The 20,811-nt window shown below is 55.7% G+C and overlaps 3 protein-coding genes across 7 annotated transcripts; 2 read left to right on the top strand and 1 right to left on the bottom strand.

Moving 5' to 3' along the window:
* The first annotated feature begins 4,492 nt into the window (after positions 1–4,492).
* Positions 4,493–10,943, top strand: PORCN (porcupine O-acyltransferase). 4 transcript variants are annotated; one of them, XM_001513605.4, is made up of 15 exons: positions 4,503–4,641; positions 5,554–5,710; positions 5,856–6,048; positions 6,181–6,224; positions 6,346–6,527; positions 6,661–6,791; positions 7,616–7,633; positions 7,780–7,794; positions 7,893–8,018; positions 8,451–8,551; positions 8,866–8,942; positions 9,059–9,122; positions 9,349–9,434; positions 10,231–10,341; positions 10,445–10,943. In XM_001513605.4, the coding sequence occupies exons 2-15, from the start codon at positions 5,575–5,577 to the stop codon at positions 10,544–10,546; spliced, it is 1,386 nt and encodes a 461-aa protein (XP_001513655.1). In that variant the 5' UTR covers positions 4,503–4,641; positions 5,554–5,574; the 3' UTR covers positions 10,547–10,943. The 4 variants fall into 4 exon arrangements, with proteins under 4 accessions (XP_039768389.1, XP_001513655.1, XP_001513637.1 ...); XM_039912455.1 differs by lacking the exon at positions 5,856–6,048 and having other exon boundaries at positions 4,493–4,641; XM_007656864.2 differs by lacking the exon at positions 4,503–4,641 and having other exon boundaries at positions 5,632–5,710; positions 5,927–6,048.
* A 229-nt stretch (positions 10,944–11,172) lies between these two features.
* On the top strand, positions 11,173–14,843 carry LOC103169826 (organic solute transporter subunit alpha-like). Its single transcript, XM_029067695.2, has 7 exons — positions 11,173–11,498; positions 11,637–11,788; positions 12,058–12,131; positions 12,275–12,430; positions 12,548–12,659; positions 12,854–13,106; positions 13,411–14,843. Exons 1-7 carry the CDS (start codon positions 11,417–11,419, stop codon positions 13,866–13,868), a joined length of 1,287 nt encoding a protein of 428 aa, XP_028923528.1. The 5' UTR covers positions 11,173–11,416; the 3' UTR covers positions 13,869–14,843.
* A 317-nt stretch (positions 14,844–15,160) lies between these two features.
* FTSJ1 (FtsJ RNA 2'-O-methyltransferase 1) lies at positions 15,161–20,328 on the bottom strand. Of its 2 annotated transcripts, XM_029068129.1 has the most exons (11): positions 20,157–20,328; positions 18,225–18,363; positions 17,529–17,598; positions 17,273–17,366; positions 16,962–17,040; positions 16,805–16,857; positions 16,578–16,631; positions 16,392–16,494; positions 16,119–16,202; positions 15,609–15,712; positions 15,161–15,498 (listed from the first exon to the last, which is right to left on the bottom strand). In XM_029068129.1, exons 2-11 carry the CDS (start codon positions 18,343–18,345, stop codon positions 15,214–15,216), a joined length of 1,047 nt encoding a protein of 348 aa, XP_028923962.1. In that variant the 5' UTR covers positions 18,346–18,363; positions 20,157–20,328; the 3' UTR covers positions 15,161–15,213. The 2 variants fall into 2 exon arrangements, with proteins under 2 accessions (XP_028923962.1, XP_028923963.1); XM_029068130.2 differs by lacking the exon at positions 20,157–20,328 and having other exon boundaries at positions 17,539–17,598; positions 18,225–18,314.
* Positions 20,329–20,811: the final 483 nt, after the last annotated feature.

Below are 20,811 nucleotides of genomic sequence, written 5' to 3'. Positions count from 1 at the left end.
GTCACTTCACTTCTCTAGGCCTCAGTTCCCTCCTCTGGAAAATGGGGATTAAGACTGTGAGCCTCACGTGGGACAATCTGATGACCCTGTATCTAACCCAACGCTTAGAACAGCGCTCCGCACATAGTAAGGGCTTAGCAAATGCCAACATTATTATTATTATTATTATAAATAGGGTAATAAATAATATATATAAATGAGCACCTTGCTGGGGGGAAGGGGAGGAGCGCAGAGGGAAAGGGAGGCTCAGTCTGGGAAGGCCTCTTGAAGGAGGTGAGCTCTCAGTAGCCAGTCAGCGGGGGCCGAGGGCTCTCCTAGTTCCAGCAGTCGATGAGCAGAACTCCCGGCCGGCCCGGACAACGGTGGCCCCCTGCCCAGACCTCGGGGCAGCCGCCAGCCCGGGGATTCTCCAGCCCCTGGTGAGGTGGCGGGGAAGGGAGCCAGGTGTTCCAGGCCAGTCGGGCACTCCAGCTCCACCTGGCACGAGGCCCAGTGGGTGCTCGAGTATCGCTCCAGCGATTTTTTTAGGCCGAAGTCCCCGAACTACTTCCCCATAGGCCATGCTTGACCTGAACCTAGACCGTGAGCCCGTTGTTGGGTAGGGTTGTCTCTATTTGTTGCTGAATTGTACTCTCCAAGCATTTAGTACAGTGTGCCGCATGCAGCGAGCACTCAATAAATACGATTGAATGAATGAATGAACAGACAGTAGGAAGAATTTCTTCATTTCCAAACACGCCAGAGTGCTTGCGGCCTGGAGCCCTCAGACTTCCATTCTACCAAGGGAGCATTAGTAATAATAATAATAATAGTAGAAATTGTGGAATTTGTTAAGCATTTACAATGTGACAAGCAATGTTGGTATTTGTTAAGCGCTTACTATGTGCCGAGCACTGTTCTAAGCGCTGGGGTAGACACAGGGGAATCAGGATGTCCCACGTGGGGCTCACAGTCTTAATTCCCATTTTACAGATGAGGTAACTGAGGCACAGAGAAGTTAAGTGACTTGCCCACAGTCACACAGCTGGCAAGTGGCAGAGCTGGGATTTGAACTCATGACCTCTGCCTCCAAAGCCCGTGCTCTTTCCACTGAGCCACGCTGCTTCTCTAATAATGTTGATATTTCTTAAGTGCTTATTATGTCCGAGCACTGTTCTAAGCACTGGGGGAGATACAGGGTCATCAGGTTGGCCCATGTGAGGCTCCCAGTCTTCATCCCCATTTTACAGATGAGGGAACTGAGGTCCAGAGAAATTAAGTGACTTGCCCACAGTCACACAGCTGACAAGTGGCAGAGCTGGGTTCGAACCTGTGACCTCTGACTCCCCAGCCCAGGCTCGTTCCACTGTGCCACACTGTTTCTCTATAACTGTGGTAGATACCAGATACCTAGTAAGTACTTTCTAAATACCATTGATTGATAATCCGATCAGACATACTCCCTGGCCCACTTGGGCTCACAGCTAAATAGGAGGGAGATCAGATATTTAATCCCCATTTTACAGATGAGGGAACTGAGGCACAGAGAAGTTAAATGATTTGCCCAAGGTCACCCAGCAGGCAAGTGGCAGAGTCAGGATTAGACTTCAGGTTCCCTGACTCCCAAGGCCAAGTTCTTTTCACTAGGCTATTCTCATGGGAAACACGGTTTCACTGAACACTTAATGGAAGACATTGGTGGCCTGGGTCACTCAATCAAATGTATTTATTTATTGTACTAGGCACTTGGGAAAGTACAATATAACAGAATTGGTTTAATACCCTATATATTTTATTAATGAGGTGTACATCTCCTTGATTCTATTTATCGTGATTAAATTGTCTTGTTTTGTCCGTCTCCCCTGATTAGACTGTAAGCCCGTAAATGGGCAAGGATTGTCTCTATCTGTTGACAATTTGTACATTCCAAGCGCTTAGTACAGTGCTCTGCACATAGTAATCGCTCAATAAATACTATTGAATAAATGAATGAATGAACGAATGGTAGGCACATTCCCTGCCCACAACGAGCTTGCAGTCTAGAAGTTAAGTGACTTGTCCAAGGTCCCAGAGCAAGCAATTGGCGGAGCAGGGATTAATAATGTTGGTATTTGTTAAGCGCTATGTGCCGAGCACTTGTTCTAAGCGCTGGGGTAGACACAGGGGAATCAGGTTGTCCCACGTGGGGCTTAATCCCCATTTTACAGATGAGGTCACCGAGGCACAGAGAAGTTAAGTGACTTGCCCAAAGTCACACAGCTGACAAGTGGCCTAGCCGGGATTCGAACCCATGACCTCTGACTCCAAAGCCCGTGCTCTTTCCACTGAGCCACGCTGCTTCTCTAGAACCCAGATCCTCTGACTCCCAGGCCAGTGCCCTTTCTACTAGGCCATGTTGCTGTTGATCTGGATATTGATCTGGATATTCCAGTCACCATTGGAAGTTGCTGACAAGAGTCTCTAGGAGTAGGAGAGCAGGGGAGAAAGGCTGCGACAAGAGAGATTAAAGAGTGGAGGATGAGTTTCCTGTCCCCTTTCCCGCCTCTCCCTTCTTCCCTTTCTCCCTCTTTGAGCCTCTTCTTCCACTCTCTGCTCCTTCTCTGGCTCCTTGCCCATTCTGCCCAAGGTGACCAAAAATTGGGTCACCTTATCTCAAGCCATCCGTTGCATTAATAATTATCACCTGACCTCATCACCCCAAACCAGGACTGCTTCTTAGTATAATTGCCCCATCTTTTGGAAAAATAGCAGATTGAAGAAATCTTACACAAACAGATGCAAACTTTAACATCCAGGATTAACAGAAGAGAGTGATGGCAGGGCCAGAAGTATTGAGGGGAGTCATAGGGATAAACTAGGAATTCTCCTTTCCCTACCCAAACTGGAAAGTTGGGTTATTTTCAAAATTGTCTTAAACTAGTGACAGAATAGACTGTGAGCCCTATGTGGGACAGGGAGTATTTCTGAAAAGATGACCAATCAATGGTATTTAAGCACTTACTGTGGATCAGATATCTACCACAGTGCTTGTCACATAGTAAATGCATAACAAATACCACAAGAATTATTATTATTATTATTAATGCTTACTATGCACAGAGCACTGTACTACACACTTGGGAGAGTACAGTGTAAGAATAAACAGACACATTCCCTGCCCACAAGGAGTTTACTAGTCTTATTCCCAAAACCCAGGCCACAAAACTATCATCACTGTCCTCATCAACCGTTTGCATTCATTGTCTACTGTTAGTGTGAAGAGCACTGATAGGTATTTGGAAGTGTATCGGTAGAGTAAAAGGCCTGGCCTCTCCCTCAAGGGGCTTGCCATTTAACAGGAGAGACAGTCACAAAACATATACATCCAGGGGGAACAGGAAGGAAAGCAAAGCTTGAACTAGAAACAGCAAAAATAATAGGTGTATAAAGAAGAGGAATAAAGAAATCAGCATACAAATAAATGTTAAATGGGATAAATTGGGGGATGCTTCCTGGACGAGGTGGCTTTTCTGGAGGATTTTCAAGGTGGGGAAGGACATGCTTAGCAAATTTGGAAAAAAAATTGATAATTGTAATAATAAAAATAATAATGCTGGGATTTGTTAAGCGCTTACTATGTGCCGAGCACTGTTCTAAGCACTGGGGTAGATACGAGGTCATCAGGTTGTGGGCTCACAACCCAGGTGGGGCTCACAATCTTCATCCCCTTTTGACAGATGAGGTCACTGAGGCACCGAGAAGTGAAATGACTTGCCCAAAGTCACACAGCTGACAGGTGGCAGAGCCGGGATTAGAGCCCAAGACCTCTGACTCCCAAGCCTGGGCTCTTTCCACTGAGCCACGCTGCTTCTTTATTTGTATAGTGTCTGCTAAGTACTTGGTATATGCCAAGCACTATATTAGGCCAGGGTAGATAAATGATAATCCACGATGGCCAAGTGGGTAAAGCATGGGCCTGCTTCCCGAAAGAGCCCGGGTTTAGGAGTCGGAGGTCACGGTTTCTAATCCCGCCTCTGCCACCTGTCAGCTGGGTGACTTTGGGCGAGTCACATTCATTCATTCATTCAATAGTATTTATTGAGCGCTTACTATGTGCAGTGCACTGTACTAAGCGCTTGGAATGTACAATTCGGCTTCTCTGTGCCTCATTTCCCTCCTCTGGAAAATGGGGATGAAGACTGTGAGGCCCACGTGGGACAACCTGATGACTCTGTATCTCCCCCAGCGCTTAGAACAGTGCTTGGCACAGAGTAAGCGCCTAACAAATACCAACATTATGATTATGATTAATGCAGTGTTCAGCACAGAGTAAGCGCCCAGTAAATACGGCCGAATGACTGCTTCTGTCCCTCCGATCTCCTCGCCTCCCTCCCGTCTCTCCCCCTGTATCCCTGGAGCTGTCCTGGAATCCAACTGGTTCCTGGCCTTCCATTGGCGGGTCCGTCTTCCCGCCTTCCCTTTCCCCTGATTTGTCCCGATTTCTCCTGCGCTTTCCCTCATTGGCCGGACCAGCTTTAAAGGAGAAACACAACGGTGTGGCAGCTGGGTGGCTGGAGAAGGAGGAGACGGGGGACCGGAGCGTGGGGGCAGCTAGGCAGAGGAAGGGCCCCGAGGCCCAGAGGCGGCCCCTTCCACCCTGCGCAGCACGATCTTTCCTGCCAGGTAATCGACCGGGCCTCCAAATGCCACCCCCCGGGGGCCCGAACCCTGCAACAAAAAAGAGGGATTGACAGAATGGGGGGCGGAGGAGAACCCAGACTCTTATTCCCCTATATTCCCCGCCCCAGGCTCTTCTGTCTGGATTCCCAGGCTGAGGGGAGACTGGGACGTGGGAAAGGCAACCAGACAAGGGTGTCCTCCTGCTCTCTTTTGTCACATTTCTTTCCTCGTGGGTTCCTGGACAGGTAATAGGGAAGAGCCCTGCTGCCTCTTGACCTCGCCCCCCCAACCCCCCAGTCCTTAAACCCTGCAGCAAACTCCCTCCTGCTCAGCACCCTCGTGTTCTTGAGGTTTGCAATTGAGCTGTGAAGGATCCCCCCCACCCGTCACACGTGCCCCCAGAGGTGCGCAAACACACACACACACACCTTGAGAAACCACCTGGGTAGACATTGGTTCATTCAATAGTATTTATTGAACGCTTACTATGTGCAGAGCACAGCACTAAGCACTTGGAATGTACAATTCGGCAACAGATAGAGACGATCCCTGCCCAATGACAGTCTAATCGACTGTAGAGCTCGCTCTCTTGCTCTCTCGCTCTCTCACAGTCACTTGCCTTCTGTCCCTGCCCTCTCCATAACTGTCACAGTGGACTCTCCCAAGCACTCAGTACAGTGCTCTGCACAGAGTAAGCGCTCAACGACTAGGATTGATTCTCCTGACCTCTTCTCCTCAGCCCTCGCTGCCTAGGGTGGTAGCCCCTCTAGCTCTACAGGATCAGGGTCACCGAGGGGTCTGGAATGATGGGGTCACGGGTGTCCCAGAGAGAGAGCGTACAGACAAGGAAGGGAGGCGGGTTCGAATGGGCCGCGTTGGGTGGAACAGGCAGCGCCTCCCTCCTTCCCCGCCCAGGTCCGGGCCAGGAGAGCAGCTATGGCCGCCTTCAGCCGAAGGGACTTCTACCGGCAGCTGCTGCGGGGATGCGTGGTCCCCACGGCCCAGCAGGGCCTGGACCAGATCTGGCTGCTGCTGGTCATCTGCCTGGCCTGCCGCTTCCTCTGGAGGCTGGGTGAGTGGCGGGGCGGGGGGAAGAGGCAATAGGGGTGGGGTGGGAGCGGGGCTCCCTGGCCTGGGGCCCTGGGAGCACCCAGATCCCACCCACCTTCCCCAACTCAGTATCTTCCCCTTCCACCCCCTCCTCCCACGCCCCACAGGGTTGCCCTCCTACCTGAAGCACCTGAGCACTGTGGCGGGTGGATTCTACAGCCTCTACCACTTCTTCCAGCTGCAGATGGTGTGGGTGGTGCTGCTCAGCCTCCTCTGCTACCTGGTGCTCTTCCTCTGCCGCCACTCCGCCCACCGGGGGGTCTTTCTCTCCATCACCATCCTCATCTACCTGCTCATGGGGTACGCCTGCACCTCCACAAGCCGTCCTCGTCAGGGCGAGCGGGCCGGAGGACGGCGGGTGGCGCGGCACGGCTCCGGGGGGCGCCCGGAGCCCGGGACTCAAGGATGTCTTTCTTCCTTTTCGCTCTGCAGGGAGATGCACATGGTGGACACGGTGACGTGGCACAAGATGAGAGGTGGGCACCCCAGGGGAGGGGGTAGCAGGGAGAGGAGCCGCTTGTCCGGCTCTTTCCCCCAGACGTGCGGACCTCTGCCGGTGGTGAGGCTGACCCGGGGACCCTCTGCCTCTCCCCGCAGGGGCCCAGATGATTGTGGCGATGAAGGCCGTGTCCCTGGGCTTCGACCTGGACCGGGGGGAGGTGACAGCCATCCCCTCCCCCGTCGAGTTCATGGGCTACCTCTACTTCGTGGGGACTATCATCTTCGGGCCCTGGATCCGCTTCCACAGCTACCTGCAGGCCGTGGAGAGCAGGGAGCTGGTGAGGAGTGGGGGCCGAAGCTGGGGAGGGGGAGGGCGGCCAGGGCCTGCCACCTCCCGGGACGCCCTCCCAGGTCCTTGCCCCGGAATCCCTGGGGCGTCGGGCTGATGGGCCGGCCCCTCCCTCTCCACAGAGCCGGCCTTGGGTCCAGAAGGTAGCGTTCAGCCTGGTAGCTTGTCTGCTCTGTCTCGTCGTTTCCACCTGCGTCGCTCCCTACCTCTTCCCCTACTTCATCCCCATCTACGGAGACCTGTTACTCCGCAAGTGAGTGTACAGGGACTGCCGGAGAGCCAGGGGCAGACCTGTTGTGGGAGTTGGGGAGGGTCTCCCGCCTTGGACGGTTTTCTCCTCGGGGCAAGGATCTCTTCCCATTCCTGCTCCTAGTGATGTGGGAAGCTGCTCTGGGGGCTGAGGAGCTGCGGGCCTGGCTCCCCTGAGTTCTGCTTTGGGGACTGTAGGCCTGGCTCCACCGGGGAGCTGTTGGGGGGTTGGGGAGCCGTAGGCCCCACTGCCCTGGGAAGCACAGACGTTCTTAAATGGCAGCCCCGGAGACAGAGGCTCACTGTGGCAGGGGTTAGTGATGATATTTGCGTGAACCAAAATAAGGGTGCCCAAGGTGATACCTGGCCCCATATTGGCTGTTCTGGATGGGCTAGACCTGGCTTCCTGGAAGGTAAGTAGCAGAGCGGGAAAGACCTGCCCGGTTGCTGTTGGGCCCCACAGTCCTTGTGGGGACATGTGTGTTCCTTCACGGGTGCCACGGAGCCGATGCTGTGGCGCCTCAGTCGTCGGGCTGGTTGGGAGCTGTGGCTCTCTGGCCCTGGGTGAGAGACACTGAGGTGGGGAAGCACAGGTCACCCTGCCTTGGCGAAGACCGAGCTAAGTTTCCCTGGTCCATAAGTCGGGCAGACCATGGGGCTCTGGCATGGGCCACTTCTTGCATATGCTCTTGGCCAGGCTGCAGCACCATCCCAGCCACGGACCTCCACCCCTTACTCTGAATCTCACGCCTTGGTTTCTCCCGTTGTCTCTTCCCTCCCTCTCCTTCTCTTCTCTCGACACACTCTGTTTTCATCTGTCGCCTACAGCAAGAAACGCAGAGCCAGGTAATAGCATAATAGGCGGGGGAAGCCAGGGGAGGGGGCGGAGGTGTGCTTTTCTCGAGACTGATCGTTCTCGGTCCACCTGATGTCTCCTCTTCTCTCCTTCTCTCTGCTGCCTGCCCTACTCTCCCTTCTTGCTCTGGGCCCAGGGGCATGGTGGTGAGGTGAGTCTGAGGGGCGGGAAGTGAAGCAGGGAGCTGGGCTTTGGGAAGCAGAGTTAGGCCGAGCACCTGATGGTCTCCTCTCCGCTCCCCTCCCCCAGGTGGCTGCGGGCCTATGAGAGCGCCATCTCCTTCCACTTCAGCAACTACTTTGTGGGTTTCCTTTCTGAGGCCACGGCCACCCTGGCAGGGACTGGCTTCACAGAGGAGAAAGACAACCTGAAATGGTGGGTGCCCTCCTCATCTTGCCCACCGTGCCTAGGCTTCACAATCAATGGTATATGCCTGAGCCCTTTACTGTGTGAAGAGCACCGTACTAAGCACTTGAGAGATTACAATAAAACAGAGTTGTTAGATGTGTTCCCTGCCCAAGTTTGAATGGGGGTGGGAGGAGGGCAGGAGATTCTCCCTATTCCCCCTTGCCCTGAAGGCCCCATCGATCAGTGGTATCTACTGGACCCCCACTGTGTGCAAACTGTTGTACTGAGGAGAGTCCAGTAAACAACAGACACAATCCCTGCCCTCAGAGAATTAGCAACTGAACATTCCCATTCTTCCCTGTGGCTCCCATGGCCTCGATCCTGTGTTCAAGTGAAGAAGGGTAGGGTTGCTTTTGTGACTGGATGGTTGGGGGTCGGGGGGCCTCCTCTCCCCAACAGGGACCTGACGGTGTCCCGGCCCCTAAACGTGGAGCTGCCACGCTCCATGGTGGAAGTGGTGACCAGCTGGAACCTCCCCATGTCCCGCTGGCTCAACTCCTGTACGTCCTGTCCTCCCTCTTGCCCCGTCCCTGTGTCCTTGCTCCGGCCGGCTCCCTTCCTCCCCCTCCCGGCCTGCTCTCGTGCCCCAAGTCCCCCGGGAAATCCGGTAAGCCTCCTGGTGTCCACTCTGGGATTCGGTGGTGTCCCCTTCAACCATCTCCCAAACCTGAATTGGTCCTGAAAAAGGCTTCTCAGGTCTCAAAGTGGGTGGGAATTTGGTTTGGACTTTAAGGGGCGGGGATGGAGGCCTGTTCCCAGGCAGTTGTGTTGGGGAGAGCACGGTTAACAGCTCCAGCTCATTTGCTCCCCGCAGATGTGTTTAAGAATTCTCTACGGCTTGGGACCTTCTCCGCTGTCATTGTCACCTATGCGGCCAGTGCCCTGCTACACGTGAGGCCAGGGGGTGTGAGCAGGGGCTGGGGGTGGGCGCCGGGTGGGGAAGTTGCCTACTGGGAGGATCTGCCCACCGGAGCTCTGTCTCCCAGCTCTTACCTGGTGTGTTTCAGGGTCTCAGTTTCCACCTGGCGGCTGTGCTGCTCTCCCTTGGCTTCATCACCTACGTGGAGCACGGTGAGATCCTGCCCTCACCACCCTCAAGTCCCAAACCCCTAATTCAGCCCTTTCTCCCCCTCCCCCATTTCTCCCTCACTCTCTTCCCCCTCTCCTATTCCTTTCTCCCCTTCTCTTCCTTTCCTGTCTGGAGTCCCATGTTGCGCTGGGAGAACTCTCAGTGGGAAGGAGGGAGGGAGGGTCAATCGGTTGGTTTCCCTGGGTGATCTATGCTCCTACACCTTAGTTCTCAGGAAGCGGCTGGCCACTATCTTCAACGCCTGTGTACTTTCCAAGCGCTGCCCCGCTGACTGTCCACACCGCCATCGCAAGGTGAGATGGTCTCCCCGACCTGTCCCTCCCCCCGACCGACCCCACCTGCTCCCCAACACTTTACACCCGAAAAAACTCCTTGTGCTGCTAACTCTGCTAACGCTGGGTCTGCTAACTCTGTTGCATTGTATTAAGCCCTGTGTGGGACCTGATTGTCTTGTATATTCCACAAAACTTAGATCGGAGCTCTGCACACAATAAGCGCTCAATAAATGCCATTGATTGAGTCCCTTGGCCCTCACGCTACTTGCAACTGGTGAGAGTTGCTGATCTCCTCTCTCCGGTGTCTTTCTCCTTGTTCCCTCCAAAGCCCCATCCCTGAGACTGAGGTCAGTCTCATCCTGCAGGCCCTAGGCCCTCCTCTCTCTGGCCAGGGAGGGAGAGACCTAATAATCACTGTGGTATTTGGGGAGTGCTTACTATTAGTGCTGGGGTAGATCAGGTCCTACCTGGGGCTCACTGTCAAAGTAGGAGGGAATGCAAGTATTGAACCATTTTGCAGATGAGGAAACTGAGTCAAAGAGAAGTTAAGTGACTTGCCTAAGGTCCCACAACAGGTAAGTGGCAGAGCTGGGATTAAGTGCTTAGTTATAATGCTCTGCACACAGTCAACGCTCAATAAATACGATTAATTGATTGAAATAACTACAATTGATTAGAACCCAGTACCTCTGGCTCCAGGTCCAGACCCTTTCCGCTAAGCTATGCTGCTGTGGATGTACAGAAAGAGACCTACTTTCTTTCTCTCTCACTCTCTATATCCCTTTTTCTCTCTCTCTCATTCTCTTTCTTTCAGAGCCCATGGGTTTGGGCACTGAACCTGGTCTTTGGGGCGCTGGCCATCTTTCACTTGGCTTATTTGGGTTCCCTCTTTGACGTGGACACGGAGGATGCCACCGAAGAGCAGGTGAGGAGACCCCCGCTCCGAAGTCCCAGGTCATGTGGAGGAGGTGGGAGAGGGGCAAAGCGCGGAAGCCGGGCCTCTCTCGCTCACCCTGCTCTGTCCCCAGGGCTACGGAATGTCCTACACCATCTACAAGTGGTCAGAGCTGAGCTGGGCTAGTCACTGGGTCACCTTCGGCTGCTGGATCTTCTACCGCCTCATTGGTTAAGGGAGGGGGAGCGTTGGGTGGCTGCATTGTCCTTCCATAGCTTCCCCCGACCCTGAAGGATTCCTCAGCTGGGAAGGGGGAGGGCTTCAGAGTTCGGTCCTCACTCCCATGTAAAATGGCTGGCTTCTCGGCCTGCTGGGTCAGGGCAGGTGCCTTCCACCTCCAGGGCCCCCCCCCCCCCAATCCCTCACTCGATCGTAGCAGCGGCTACCCCCGTCCAACATCACCCCAAGGAAAGGGACTGGTCTTGAGGCCCAAGAGGTGGCAGAGAGTGTGCTGGCCTCTAGGGAATGCTGGGGATTTGGCACCCCTACCCTCTTTCTGTTTGGTTTTTTTGTTGTTGTTTACGTTTTTTTAACTGAATTTTCTTACTGTTCAATAAAATCGGAAAAGCCGCTGTGGTGCTGTGTGGGTTTGATTTTTGGAGGGCGGGCGAAAGGAGGAAGGGTCCTCATCTCCCTAGTGCCCCTACCCAGCCTCCCCCGAGCACACCTGCACGCTGGGGGCGGAACTTGAACCCGAGGCCCAGCCCCCGGCGGTCCCAGCCCATCAATGATTAATTCACACCTTGGCCTGGATTGGGTGTGGGTTTAGATGGGGGGGTCACTTCCTCCCCTCATCGCTTCTCCCAGGCCATTCCGTCCACTCGGCTGGGGGTAGGAGCTGGGGCCGGGGGTCCTGGCTGGAAGGCCCAGACATCAACACCCACTGGAGGCTGACAGAGGGAGCAAAGAAGGGGCAGAAAGGGTGGGAATGTCAGCAACAGCTGCCGTGTGTCTGGAGGAGTAAAGTGGGGAAAGAGGAAGCAGGAAGTAGGAGAGGGAGAAAAGATAGGATGGGACGGAGTTAGGCAGAGAAGGAGGGCTTTTGATGGCCGCGGCCACGGCCATGGTCAAAACGAACTGTTCTGGTGCACATGGCCAATTCCCGCTGTCGTGGGAGATTTTCCAAGGTGAGGCTCGCCGAAGGGGTCGAGGGCAGGGGGACCAGAAGGCCGGGCTGAGCCGCAGACCAAGCTGAATTTACCAAGCTGAACTTACCTCTCCCCTGGGCCCGGGCCCCGGCCCCTCCTCGCCCTCTCCCTCTGCAGTGCTCCGGAGCCAGCTCTGGCTGTTCCTGCCCCCGGCGATCCTGGCCCTGCTGCAGGTGGGGCTCTTCCTGGAAGCTGTCGGCTTCTTCCTTCGCGGGCCCTTCTCCGCCCACCGCACTGGCCTGTGCCTCTGGATCCTCGGTGTCTACCCGGTGAGAACCCTCTCTTGTGGGGAGAACGGGTCCGAGGGAAGGGGCCAGAAGAGGCCTGAGCGGGATGGGCCCAGGGAGGCCCGAGGGATAAGGACAGGGGGAGACCTGATGGGGACAGACCCAGGGAAAACCTGAGCGGGACCGGGCCCAGGGGAGGCCTGAGGAGGATGGCCCCGGGTTCTCACTGAGCCGGGATCGGGGGGGGGGGGGGGGGGGGGGGGGGGGGGAGAGGCCTGAGGGTGCTGAGCCGACCCCCGCCCCCGCCTCAGGTGTTTGGGGTGACAGCAGTCGTCGGCATCTACATTCCCCGCTCCTCATTCGTCTGCAACTTTGTGGCCGCTCTGTGAGTCTCCCTTCCACCGTCCCTGAGGGCCGGAGGAGGGTGCGAGGAGGGCTTGATGGGGGCAGGGGGTCTGGGCTGAGGGTCCGGGGGAGCTGCTGTGAACCTCCCCAGTCCCTGAGCTGAGTCGGGGGGTGGATTGGCAGCTATCACTCGATCACCCTGTGGAAGTTTCTGGAGCTGGTGCGGGATTTTGCCGGGGGAGAAGCCCAGCTGCTCCGGCAGCTTCACGGCTCCCACGTGGCTCCCAACCCTCCGCCCTGCTGCTGCTGCTGCTGCTGCCCCAACATCACCATCACCCGGTGAGCCGGGTGGGGGCAGGGTGAGGGGAGGGCAGGGGAGCCAGGCGGGCTCCCCATGTCGGTCCCAGCCCTGACGGCTCCCACCAGCTGCGCCTTGTGTCTCTCCACCCCGTCCAGGACCAGCCTGCGCTGGATGTCATTGGCCGTGCTGCAGCTGTCCCTGGTCCGCACGGCCCTCTTCCTCATCTCCCTCGTGCTCTGGACGGACGAGCAATACGATTACGGAGATGTGAGCAAGAGAGCCAGGCCAGGCGGGGAGGGGGCGCGGCAAGACCCAAGCTGCCCGAGGTCTCCTTGCCCCCCCCAGTTAGAGGGATACCCGCTTTCTCCCAGTCGCTCCCCGGGCCCTTTCCTTGGCCACGTTAAGGGGCAGCCCCCACCACACACCAAAATCAGTGACGGAGCATCTCTTCACCCCCCCAGGTGGGCTCCAGCAACCCCAACTCCTACTTCAACGCCCTGATCGGCGCCTCCACCTTCCTCTCCTTCTACGGCTACCTGCTCTTCTACACGGCCTCACGCCGTGCCCTGCCCGGCTTCCGCCTCCGTGCCAAGTTCGTCTGCATCGCCCTGGTGCTCGTGGTGTGTGGCCTCCAGAGCAGCGTGCTGGAGACCATGGGGGCCTTGGGCGTCATCCCCTGCAGCCCGCCCTTCTCCGCCCGCACGCGATCTCAGAGTGAGTCCATCAATCATTCCACCAATTTATCGGTCAATCGGGGGGGCCTGGAAGGAGCGCTTTCTGTATACTAAGTGCTTGGGAGAGTTCTGTCCCGCAGAGCCGGTTGGCATGAACCCTGCTCTCAAGGAGCTGACGTTCTAGGGGGGTTGGCACAGGTCAGAGGTGGGGCAGGAGTGGAGATGAAGTTGCTGAGCCCCCTGTTCTGGGGTAATCAGGGGAGCTGGGCTGGTTTCCCTCCCCGCTGGGGTTGACTCACTTCTCCCTCTCCTCTCCCTCCTGTTCCCCTTCCCCTTGCCCCCAGTTATCTACTATTACTCCCTGACAGTAGAGATGTTCAGCATCGGCCTCTTGGCCCGCTCCTGTTTCCGGAGATTGGAACCGGCCCTCCGAGAGGGCAAGCCGCAGGAAGAGGAGGGTGAGGCCAGGACGGAGGAAGTGGAGAGCGGTTCCCCCTGGCACACCTGGGCCCCCCCAAAGCCGGAGAGCAGGCCCTACCAGGAAAGTATCAGGGAGGCTGGGGACACTGGGGCCTCGGGAGCCTCCAACCCCACCTTTCAGGTCGGGGAGGAGGGTCTCTGCCACATCGAGCACACTCCGCTCCAGGGATTCCCCCCGGATGGGGCCTGGGGGCCCGGATCGCCAGCTGGGAGTTTGAAGTTGGGGCCGCTCCCAGCCACCGTCCCGGCTCCCCTACCTCCACCCGCCCCTCCTGCTCTATCTGCCTCTGCCTCTCCGGGGCCCCTGGAGGCTCAGGCCTAGATTCCCTCTTGAGGTAACTGTTTGGAAACTGTAGAGGCTGGGGCCCAGCCTTCCCAGTTCACAGGGTGGGCAGTCCTGGGCCTGGGGCAGAGGATCTCCAACCCCTTGCCCAGTGGACCAGCGCTGGAGGTTGAGGTTCAGCGCTGGGCAGGACCCGGAAAACGGTGGGGGGGGCCGCTCCCAACCTAGAGGGGGCTTCCAGCAACAAGTTTCCCTGGGAGCAAGGGCAGAGGAGTACAGGTTCCAGCAGCAATAAACCAACTGAGACCTTGGTCTGGGCCTCCCCACGCTGAAAGGGTGGGAAAGGAGGGGGAGAGGCAGTGCAGCAGACAGGAAGGCCCAGAATGACTTGCCTTAACCCGGGGCCACCCTGCTTGTTCCACAGCCTAGCAGCAAAGTTGACAGGTGCAGCAGAGAAATCTGCCTTTTCCCTCCTAGCTATTTATTAAGCGCTTACAGCATCCCAAGCATCATGCTGAGCCTTGGGCTGAATAAAAGATAAAGCAGTTCAAGATGTGGTCCCTAGCTCGCATGAAATCTCATTCTGTAGATGTGAGAGGACAAATAAATACGAAAAAGTAAGATGATAACCGTGGTATCTGTCAGGCACTTACTCTGAACTAAGCACTGGGGTAGATAGAAGATAATCGGGTCAGACAGTCTCTGTCCTACACGTAGGTCACAGTCTAAGGGAGAGGGAGAACAGATATTTAATCCCCATTTTCCAGTTGAGGAAACTGAGGCCCAGAGAGCTGAAATGACTTACCCAGATACCCAGCAGAACCGTGGTGGGGTCAGGATTAGAATCCAGGTCCCGACTCCGAGACTCGTGCTCTCCCCACTAAATCGTGCTGTTTCCCCGAGCACGGGGACGTTTAGAAATAAAAGATAAAGGGCACAATATACGAACAGTACTGGAAGGGAGTGGCTTCGACACTCCTTAGTCTTCCAAACTGCTATAGCGACCCTGTGTTTCACCATATGGATGCTTCCGGCTCTGAGTCAGAGTGGCCACTGGAGCTCATGGGGGCGGGATGGACCCCCTGGTCTCCAGCTCCTGCTGCCCTCGGGAACTGTCCATTTTGCTTAAGGATACTGCAGTCTCGGGCCCGACTGTGGGAGCCACCCGATGCCACCCGCTCTCGAGTGGCGGAAGGCCCGGGCCTAGTTTGGGATGGTCGGGCCTTTGGAAGCAGCGGGGCCGGGACCGAGCAGGGCCGCAGAGAATGGAGAAAGGGGCTTTTCTCCTTACCAGCTCTTGGGTCCATCAGTCACAAATGTAGGAACCAGAATTATACAAAACTATAAATTTTTAACCAGAGTTAAAATGTCTCATGAGGAGGTGTCACTCTCCAGGGGCCACAGAAAGGGTGTCCAGGGCCTCAGCCACCCTTTGTAGGAGGCTGGGCTCCCGCTGCTCTAGGAGCTCAGGGTCCTTAGTCTCATTCTCTAGGACGCTGGGTGCGGGCTGCTCCAGGGGCTCAGGGTCCTTAGCCACACTCTCTAGGACTCTGGGCTCGGGATCCTTGGCCAACAGGTTGTTCTTCTTGAGGAAACAAGCCTCCTGGTACGGCGGACAGATGGGGGGCTGAGTCGGGGACTTGTACCTGTAGGCCGGGCCCCCGGCCAGCTGAAGCAGCAAGAGGAAATTGGTCACAGGTTGACAGAGGGCGGAAAAGCAGAGCGCTCCCCCCAACCCCTCCCGCCCATGATCTCCCCACCCCCAATTCCCTCTCTCACCTGGAGCGGGTAGGTGCGGTCGGCATCGTAGGCGCTGAGGTCTCCACAGGCCAAGAAAGGCACGATTATGCGGTTGGGTCCCTCCAGCTGGTTGAAGTCCAGGTCTTGGGGGGGAGGCGGAGAGAGCGGGCAGATGAAGTCGCCAGGCTTTTGCTCCCTCACGCACTCTACCGTTTTCCCTACGGGGCTCTTCCTTAAACTCTCACTCTTTCCTGACCTAGTAACCGTAAGCCATCCTATGGGCCCAGCAGTGGAACTGGGGACCCCAGGCCCCAAAACAGGTGTGGCCAGCCCCGTCCGTAAGCTCCGGAGGTCCCAACCTGTTGCTGGAAGGGGGTGGGGGGTAGGAGGAGAGGGGGTCCCTAGAGGGTGGCTCCTGCCCTACCGTCACTCAACCTCACCGATCCCAGCTGCAGCACCTTCCCTCCTATTGGGGGCCCGGGGGTGGTTCGTTGTTTAGCCCCCTCCCCAAGCTCCCAGCCCGCCCCGGGGTCCCTGGCGGCGACTCACCGTAGCAGTGGTCCAGGAGGGGGTTGGCCATGTTGGGGACGTAGCCAGCAGGCGGGGCAAAGCCACGACAAACCACAAAGGCTTCTGCAGGGAAGCGGCTGGTCATCCCAAACTGCCACCCCCGACACCCACTCACTCCACGCAAAAGATCTGGAACTCCCAAAGGCCCCCCCCCCCACGGGCTCTTCCCCTACTCCCCCCGCCTCTCCAGCCCTCCCGACCCTCGGTTCTCCCCCATCCTCCCTAGCTCCCCTCCCCCGACTCTCTGCCCACCAATGCTGGAGTTGCGACTGCTGCGGGGCTTGGCACAGGTGACATCCGGGAAGAAGACGCGGAGCTGGGAGTAGAGCAGGGTAACATCTCGGCCCCGGAAGATCTGGGCGGAGGCGGGGACAGTCAAGAGAGGGGAATTCCGCCAGCCAACCCCACCCTCTTCCCCCGCGAAGGGCCGACCCCCACCTTGGCCACGAAGGTGCACCCCGGCTTCAAGACGTGGGTGGTGATGTTCAGCGCCTGAATGAAAGCGAGAGGCGGGATGAGGCTTCGTGGCGGCCGCTGCCCAGCCACGGGCCCCAGTCCGAGCCCACCATCACCGGGGTAAGAGGGGTTGGATGGTCCCCTCCACTCCCCCACCGCCTCCTGCTCCGCTAGAGTCGGGCAGCCCTGGGGGAGCCGGGGGAACTCACCGCCAACAACAACTGGGCCTGGATGTACTCGTCGATGTCATGCAGCCCGGTCACTGAAAAGAGGAGAGAGGAGTCTGGGTTAGGGGGTCCGACCCGACCCCCCCAGCCACCCCACCAACAAGCCGCAGTGTGCCTCTCAGGGTCCCTCCTTGCTCACCATCAGGGGCTCCATCACACACCACCAGATCGGCCGGCTGCCCCTCAAAATGCCGAATGATCTCCTGAGCTGTGGATACCTGAGGGAAATCCAAGGCACTAAGCACACCCCTCCAGCTTGAGGGCAGCTTCTCGGAGCCAATCGAGGGTGCTTACAGGACACCCACTGTGAGCAGAGCACCGTGCTATATGGACTTGGGAGAGAACAGACACAATCCCTGCTCTCAAGGAGTTTACACTCTTTGGGGGTTGGGGGGTGAGGTACCTCGGGTCTCCCTCTCCACTCCCAGCCCTGCTCCCTCCTTTGCTCACCTTAGTGATATCCCCCTGGATCTGAATGACCCCTGGAAGAGGTGCCATGGCCTGGAGATCCACTGCTACGATGGTGCTCGCCTCTTCTGACCCCCTGGGAGACCGGAACAGCAACTGCATCAAAGGGAACCCCCCAATTTCCCCACAGTCCCAGGAGAGGGACCTCTAGGCAACGTCCCTCGTCCCTAACACTGGCCCTTCTTCCTCCATCAGGCCCAGCCCGGCATCCCCTCCCACCCGGCTCCCAGACCCTCACTTTAGCTTACGGCTCAGGACTTGGCTCCAGCTGCCCGGTGCGGCGCATAGATCCACGGCACGATGTACCCCTGAGGGCAGAGAGAATCCTAATTTCTGTCTTGCCGGCAGGGAGGGCCCAGTAGGATTTGAAGAGTTCCCCAATTCACCCTCTGATCCTGCCTGTTTGCCCTCTAGTCCCTTAGCTGAAACTGGTTCTGGGGGAGGCTGAGGCTGAATGACATTGGGACGCCCCCCAGCACCTACCCAAAAACATAATGGGAACATCTGTGGAGCTTGGGAATAGTAATAATAATGATGCTATTTGCTAAGTGCTTACTATGTGCCAAGCACTGTTCTAAACACTGGGGTAGATAGAAGGTAATCAGATTGTCCCATGTGGGGCTCAAGGTCTTGATCCCCGTTTTACAGATGAGGTAACTGTGGTACAGAGAAGTTAAGTGACTTGCCCAAAGTCACACAGCAAAAAGTGGCGGGGCCGGAATTAGAACCCACAACCTCTGATTCCCGAGCCCGTGCTCCTCCCACTAAGCCACGCCGCTTCTCTGGTTCAGCTCCTGGAATCAGGTTCAGCTCCTGGATCTGAGCAAAGGGCCCAACCTTGGCCCTCTAGTCCTTCCTCCACACCCCTGGGATTTCCCCACCTACCCCGGGTCCTCCTGCCCTCCCCACCTCCCCACTCCAAGCCTCTCTGTACCCTGGAAGAGTTGAAACTCCTCATCCAGCTGCAGCAGTTTGAAAGCACTGCGGGCCCGCCAGCCCTCCTCTTTTGCCAGACGGTAGTAAATGTCCCTCTTGTCCTTGGAAGACCGTCCCATCCCTTCAGCGCCGGCGGCCTGTAAGAGAGAGAAGTCAAAGCGTCTATTACCCCCACCTTAACAAAAGATGGGTGCTTTTGCCAGAGTCCTCAGATCCACTGGCTTCTTTCCTCCACAGGGACATCTTGATGACAAATAGCCCAGACATTCCCTTGCCAAACACTGTTTCCTCTCTCTGTCAGTCAATCATTCGTACTTACTGAGCATTTACCGTGTGCCGAGCACTGTATTAAGCATTTGGGAAAGTACTATATAACAGACCCACATTCTCTGCCCACAACAAGCTTAGGGTCTAGAGGGGGGGTTACCTTCTAGAATCCCTGAAAGAGGAACTTGGACTGACGGTTTACATTCCGTATGGCTCTTGGGACCCTGTGATCCTAAGCATGTTTGTTTTAATTACTTCTCCAATAATGGGCATTTTCATTAGATAGAACACAATAGTGAGATCAGAGACGGGTTGTCTCACAATACAAGTTGGTGCTAACAGATTCGGTGTAGAACAAAATAGCTGTGCATGTGTAGTGTATGATTCTGCTATGTTTCCCAGCCCCTGTCTTATTACTATTATAAGCACTTACTATGTGCCAAGCCCTGGACAATGTGCTGGGACACAGTCCCTGTCCCTGATGGGCCTTACAGTCTAAACAGGGGGCGAGAAAAGATACTGCCTCCTCATTTATCAGTGGTATTTACTGAACGCTTACTATGTGCTCTGTGTTTCTTGGTGGTAGTACTGTAAGCAACAATATGGAAAGAAAGCAAATAATTCTGTCTACCGATGAACATAAAATCAGTATACAAATCTGTACCGAAACAAGACTGTTATGTCCGTTGTCTAACCGCCTATCCCACAACCCGTGAATTCCCACTGAAACGATGGTCGGTATAACGCAGTTTCCCCATACCTTTCATTCATGCATTCAATAGTATTTATTGAGCGCTTACTATGTGCAGAGCACTGTACTAAGCTCTTGGAATGGACTATTCGGCAACAGATAGAGACAATCCCTGCCCACTGACTGGTTTACAGTCTAATCGGGGGAGATTATACTGAGATTAGAATAACGCGAGGTCCTTCAAGGACACAACTACCGCGTTGTGGCAGGCCTGCCTGCACCACTATTTATCAGCAGGCAATGGCCAGGCCGTTGCTCCAACGCTGTCTGCTAAAAGGCCAAGCCCGATCCCATTCCCGTTTTATTGGGCCTTCGGTTATTCATTCATTCAACAGTATTTACTGAGCGCTTACTATGTGCAGAGCACTGTACTATGCGCTTGGAATGTACAAATCGGTAACAGATAGAGACAGTCCCTGCCCTTTGACGGGTTTACAGTCTAACCGGGGGAGACAGACAAGAACAATAGCAATAAATAGAATCAAGGGGATGAACATCTCATTAAAACAATAGCAAATAAATAGAATCAAGGTGATGTACATCTCATTAGCAAAATAAATAGGGTAAAGAAATAGGGTAAAGAAATAATAAGTAATAATTACTACTACTACTAATAATAAGTAATAATTATAAGTAATAATAGGGTAAATAAGTAAATAAATAAATTAATAAATAGGGTAAAGAAAATATATACAGTTGAGCGGGCGAGGGTACTCTGCGAAGCGCTTAGTACAGTGCTGTGCATGCAATAGACGCTCGATGATTGACTGATATTAATCCGGGGCGGCGAGGCCTCGTCCTACTGTTTTGCCTAAAGGGGAGGGGGCCCAGAAAGCGTGGGGCCAGGGATGAGAGGAGCCGGTAAAGAGCCCGACATGGCCAAGAAGCTCGCCCTGGGGAGTGATCGGCCACCTTTTGCGTTCAGGTTCTGGATCTCACGTCTCCGTGAAGGCCCAAGGAGCCTCAGGAAGGAGCAGGAGCTGGAGCAGGAGCTGGAGCAGGAGCTGGAGCAGGAGCTGGAGCAGGAGCTGGAGCAGGAGCTGGAGCAGGAGCTGGAGCAGGAGCTGGAGCAGGAGCTGGAGCAGGAGCAAGAGGCCAACCGAATTGCATTGTGGGTCACAACCCTCCCTAACCGAAGAGGGAGCCGCTAAGGCGCATGTGCATTACGAAGTCCAGCGAGTAGGAAGCGCTGCATGCTGGGACTTGTAGTTTTCTTCTCCCTCCTTCATTCAATCGTCTTTATTAATAATAATGTTGGTATTTGTTAAACGCTTACTATGTGCAGAGCACTGTTCTAAGCGCTGGGGTAGATACAGGGTGATCAGGTTGTCCCAAGTGAAGCTCACAGTTAATCCCCATTTTACAGATGAGGGAACTGAGGCCCAGAGAAGTGGAAGTGACTTGCCCACAGTCACACAGCTGACAAGTGGCAGAGCCGGGATTCGAACTCATGACCTCTGACTCCCAAGCCCGGGCTCTTTCCACTGAGCCATGCTGCTTCTCTTCAAAAAGCTCTTCACACTCAGCTTTAAGGCTGTCAACCAACTCACCATCTTACCCATCTGCC

The sequence above is a fragment of the Ornithorhynchus anatinus genome, chromosome 6 (genome assembly GCF_004115215.2).
Source record: "Ornithorhynchus anatinus isolate Pmale09 chromosome 6, mOrnAna1.pri.v4, whole genome shotgun sequence".
Classification (NCBI taxonomy): Eukaryota; Metazoa; Chordata; class Mammalia; order Monotremata; family Ornithorhynchidae; genus Ornithorhynchus; species Ornithorhynchus anatinus.
Note: the sequence above shows the minus strand (reverse complement) of the source record. Positions and strands in the feature narration are given on the sequence as shown.